The sequence below is a fragment of the Gossypium arboreum genome, chromosome 7, assembly GCF_025698485.1.
Source record: "Gossypium arboreum isolate Shixiya-1 chromosome 7, ASM2569848v2, whole genome shotgun sequence".
Taxonomy (NCBI): domain Eukaryota; kingdom Viridiplantae; phylum Streptophyta; class Magnoliopsida; order Malvales; family Malvaceae; genus Gossypium; species Gossypium arboreum.
Window position 1 is genome coordinate 11,697,421 of NC_069076.1, and position 4,841 is coordinate 11,702,261.

The 4,841-nt window shown below is 30.4% G+C and overlaps 1 protein-coding gene across 1 annotated transcript; it reads left to right on the top strand.

The window, feature by feature from the left end:
* The first annotated feature begins 2,257 nt into the window (after nucleotides 1-2,257).
* On the top strand, nucleotides 2,258-4,574 carry LOC108465939 (tyrosine-protein phosphatase DSP1-like). The gene is made up of 5 exons (XM_017766318.2): nucleotides 2,258-2,638; nucleotides 2,747-2,840; nucleotides 3,947-4,004; nucleotides 4,090-4,133; nucleotides 4,209-4,574. The coding sequence occupies exons 1-5, from the start codon at nucleotides 2,397-2,399 to the stop codon at nucleotides 4,383-4,385; spliced, it is 615 nt and encodes a 204-aa protein (XP_017621807.1). The 5' UTR covers nucleotides 2,258-2,396; the 3' UTR covers nucleotides 4,386-4,574.
* The last annotated feature ends 267 nt before the right edge of the window (nucleotides 4,575-4,841 follow it).

Genomic DNA, 4,841 nt, shown 5'->3' on the forward strand with positions numbered 1-4,841 from the left:
GGATTAATGTTATTCTTGTGTTTTCCTTGTATATATTTTTTTAATTTGCTTGTATATTAGAATCCTTGGTATTGAGACCAAAATCCCCCCATTGTTTTGATTTCTTCTCGGCTTTATAGCCGATTACAATAGTAGAAAAATATTGTTTTTCTTTGTCATTCTCTATTTATGCCTTACGTCTTGGTGCTTGCTTCACTTTGCGGTGTCGATGACCCTCGAGGCGTGGTGGCGTGCGTGGTGGCTCCGCATGCGAGGGGCGTGGTGGCCGACATGGTGGCATAGAGAGCTGGAGCGCCAGGGTGTGGGGCTGATGGCTAGTGTCAGAACAAGTGGAAGCCGAAAATGGGGCTAGGGTTTCGGTTGTAAATGGGCTAGTTTACGGTTTGTGAATTGGGTATGGGTAGTTTGGTTTTGGGCTTGCCGGGCCATTGTAAAAAAGGACTATTTATTTTGGTTTATTTGTAAATGGACTGGGCCAAAATTGGTCTATAACAATGTCAAAAGATTTTGGGGGCTTTTTTTTTGGAGGGGGGTTTCTCCATCTTTTTATGAAATTTAAAAATACGGGTCAAAGTAAAAAGGAAAAAAAAGAGAGAGTGGTTCTTTAATTTTTTTTATTTGATATATATATGGTTGTTGAAAACATCCAACAAATTTTCATCCTCGTAGACTCACTTAAATATTACTATTTACTCATAATTAAGTCTCAAATGTCTAAGATATCATCAGTCATAAAATTATCATTATGTCTCTTCATTCGTATTTTTATCCGATTGAGTCAAAAATTTGAAAAAGAGTTAAAACACCTATTAATAACTTCTTAATAATTCAAAAATAATTAAAACCTTAAAATCCATATTTCTTATCAAATTTATGATTAGAATATTCAAAAAAATTCCTATAAAAATCATAAATTTTGGGCATGAAGAAAATACAAAAATGTTCTTAATTAAATAAAATAGAATTTTTAGTTTTTTTTTTACAGATTTTCATTTTAATTTTCTAAGTCATTTTAGGTAACTTCCCAACGTGTCGTGAAATAACTTCAATTAGAACTTTTCGTTCTCTTTAAAATTTATATTATGGGTCCAAAATAAGATTTTATACTAAGTTATGATTAAAATACTAAAGTGATATTAATTAAAGGTCAAAATATACAAAACTTACTAAAAAAACGTTAAACTCACTTATTTCTAATTATTCACCTAAATCATAAAATTAAAATAATTAAGAATTTAAATAATATTATTCAAATAAAAATTATCACTAATAAATTAGAAATTATGCACTTATCAACAAACATTCTCACATATAGAATAAAAAGAAAATACTCGTAACTCAAAATCTACTAATTGTATAACTAAAACTCCTAAACGCTTAGGTGATGTGTTTTAATCAATCAAAAGAGAGTATTAGTGTAAATATTACATAATAAATAATCTTTTAAATTGAATAAAATATCTTCTAGATAGTTGGTTTTGTTGCTTTATTCATTGCTAAGTAATCTATTTCGAGTTTGTATCTCAAATGTAAATTACGGGAGAAGAAAAGATAAACCCTAAATAAGAATGATACCTAAAAAAAGTAATCAAAATTCATAAAGCATATAATGTAAATAGGACATGGAATCTTAAGCAGGGTGGTACAATAAAATTCCAAGCACTAAAGATCATAAATATCAATCACTTCACTATTCGCCCATCCATCTCTCACTTTCCCTTCCAGAAATCGCATATTCCTTGGAATCTACTCTTTCTTTTTCTCGACCGTCGTTTTTCTTCGTCCATTCAAAACCCATTATTTCATAGTTTTGTCTTAACCTCGAAATTTAAGAAAAATTATTTGTTTTCAATTCAGATCATCTAACTTAGAATTTAATATATGTATTAAACTTTTAATAATTTAAATAGTAAAACAAAACCCTTTTATCTTATTTTTAGACCATTTCTACATTAATAATAAAACAAATATGTTTTGATGCATGCAATTAGTATTGCAACACTAACTGTAAAAAGGTAAAATTATTATATTTTCTTTAAAATCAAAAATTTTAAAAATTAAAAGTCATTCATAATTAATTATTTTAATGATTTCTCAATTTTAATCGAATACAATCACACGATATATTATAATTAAAAATACACGATATATTATAATTAAAAATGTCGGTCCCTATCTTTTCATGTCAACTTTAAAGTACAAAAATTTCTGAAATTTAAACCCGATAAAAAAGTTTGTCTTGATTTTATATATATATATATATATATATATATATATAAACTATGTTGAAGCTTCAAATCCAATCTCCGTCTTCCTTTGAAGTGCCACCAAATTGCAATCCAAGTCAGAAATTTGATCCCAATATAGTTTTCTAATAATTACATAGGATTTGATTCATGGGAGAAGACACTAAAACCAGTGTAAAGGAAAGCCAAGAAGAAGGGAGGCAAGAGATGTGGAGAAGCATAGAAATTGTTGGGAGTGTGGAGAAGTGGGCGTCGACGGTGGTGGTTGGTGACGAACTTAACTTCATTCCACCATTGAACTTTGCTATGGTTGACAATGGCGTCTTCAGGTCGGGTTTCCCTCACTCTGCCAATTTCTCTTTTCTCCAAACACTTAACCTCCGCTCCATCATGTAAGACCAAAGTTTCTTCCCTTGTTCTTCATAGAAGTTGATGATGTTCTTCATCACATGCAAATTTTTGTAGTTTGAGTGAAAGGGTTTTTGTGGTTTTGATGTCAGATATCTGTGTCCTGAGCCGTATCCAGAAGCCAACACCGAGTTTTTAAAATCCAATGAAATCAGGCTTTTTCAGTTTGGAATTGAAGGTTATAAGGTAACTCTTTGATTCCCAAACATATTGTTTTTGCAGCAAACATCTTAAATTTTGGATTTTTATTATTATTTATGTACATATATTTTTTACCCAATGACTAACAAAACTATTAAATTATAAAGTAAAATATATTTAGATAAATGCAAAATTCAAATAATATGAGGCTTAAATTTAGAGCTTAAAATTGGAAAGCCGCCGCCTTATTACTAGTCCAAAGCCTCGTAGGGGTGGGGTCTTTGATTTGTAGTATTAGGCTTTTCATTTCTTACATAAACATACATGTGATGGTCCCTTTCCATTGCACAAAAGGATAACAAGTGGTATCAACATTTATTTTTTGCTTTTATTTAAATAAAAATATTTTAATTTTAATTTAATTAGCATAAAATAATTTTTTATTAATATATGAACTATGAAACAAATCCATTGTATTAGAGCTCATTGGCTTGAAAACTACGACATAAACGAATTATGCGATTTGTCACTAAGATTAGAATGAATTAAATAACTGTAATTTTAATTATCTTAATTGATTCGACAACTATTCTAAGCTATTGAATATTGGCCATTCATTCAATAAACCTAGAAGATTCATGAATATTAAAGAACAAAGAAAAATTAAGTCTCATAATTTTATTAAATTAAATTTCGATATAACTTTTGACTAGAAAAGAAGGTTAAAAGTCTCAGTCTCCTAATTTTAACCTAATCATATTTATATATAGAGTAAAAATAATATATTAGAAAAAATACAAAAGTACTCTTAATTAAATAAAGCAAAACTTTTAAGTTATTTTGGTAATTTTCGCATCAAACTTTTAAATTGTTTTGGAAGTTTTCTTGAAAATCTAGTTAAATATTTTGATTCCCTTTGAAATGGTATATTGTGGGCCCAAAATGAATGTATTTAGCTCAATATGAATTTTATTGATTTTATGTATTTGTAAAATATATAACACAACGAAATATTAAATTCTGCTCTAGCTTTAAGAAACTATTCAAGATTCCTTTCTAAGTAGGCAACAATGGGCACCTTGATGGGCAAAATGACCAAGGTATGTACGTCAAATTGAAGGATAACTAATTAAGATATACATTTAATGCAGGAGCCATTTGTAAATATCCCAGAGGATACAATTCGTGAAGCTCTGAATGTGGTCCTTGGTACACTATTACACTTAAATTGTGGGCAAGGTAAACGTGGGTTGATCAATTATTAGTAATTTAATATTGCCACTCTGCAATGCAGATGTAAGGAATCACCCAGTTCTGATCCATTGCAATCGAGGGAAGGTATGTGAAATTTGTTCATCTGCCATATATATGACAAAGAGGTTTGAGTTTTACAATGTTGTGCTCTCGTTTCAGCATCGAACTGGGTGTGTGGTTGGATGCTTGAGGAAATTGCAAAGATGGTGTTTGTCATCTGTTTTCGATGAATACCAGAGGTTTGCGGCTGCAAAAGCTAGGGTTTCAGATCAGAGGTTTATGGAATTGTTTGATGTTTCTAGCGTGCCCATCTCGTTTTCTTGCTCCAACAAGTAAGCACTTAACCGCAGAACAATAAAAAGCCAAATAATATATTTGTAGCAATGCTCTTGTTTGCGTTGAATAGTGTTATAATTCTACTTGTTTTTGGTGGGACATACGACGATTATCCATGTTGTCTTTGAAATTTATTGTTGGAAAGGTGCTATTACATCAACAAAAGTCAAATGGAAAGATTTTTGAAGATGTCTTCTGTTTGGTGCAAACTGCTCTCGGGCTCAGGCCTAGGCCTAATGCTCCGCGTCCTTTCTTTATTGACGACACGGATGTATTTTTGGTCTTATATTGTTTATCATGTCACAAGGATGTGTTTGGTTTAAGACGGTCAAATTTTTTTTCCTAAAAGAAAAATATATATTTTTAAAAATAGTTTTCGTAACCATTTTTTTTAAAAGGGGATCGACTTTGGTTTTGAAAGTGAAAATTAAAACGGGAGTCGCCACCAATCTTTTT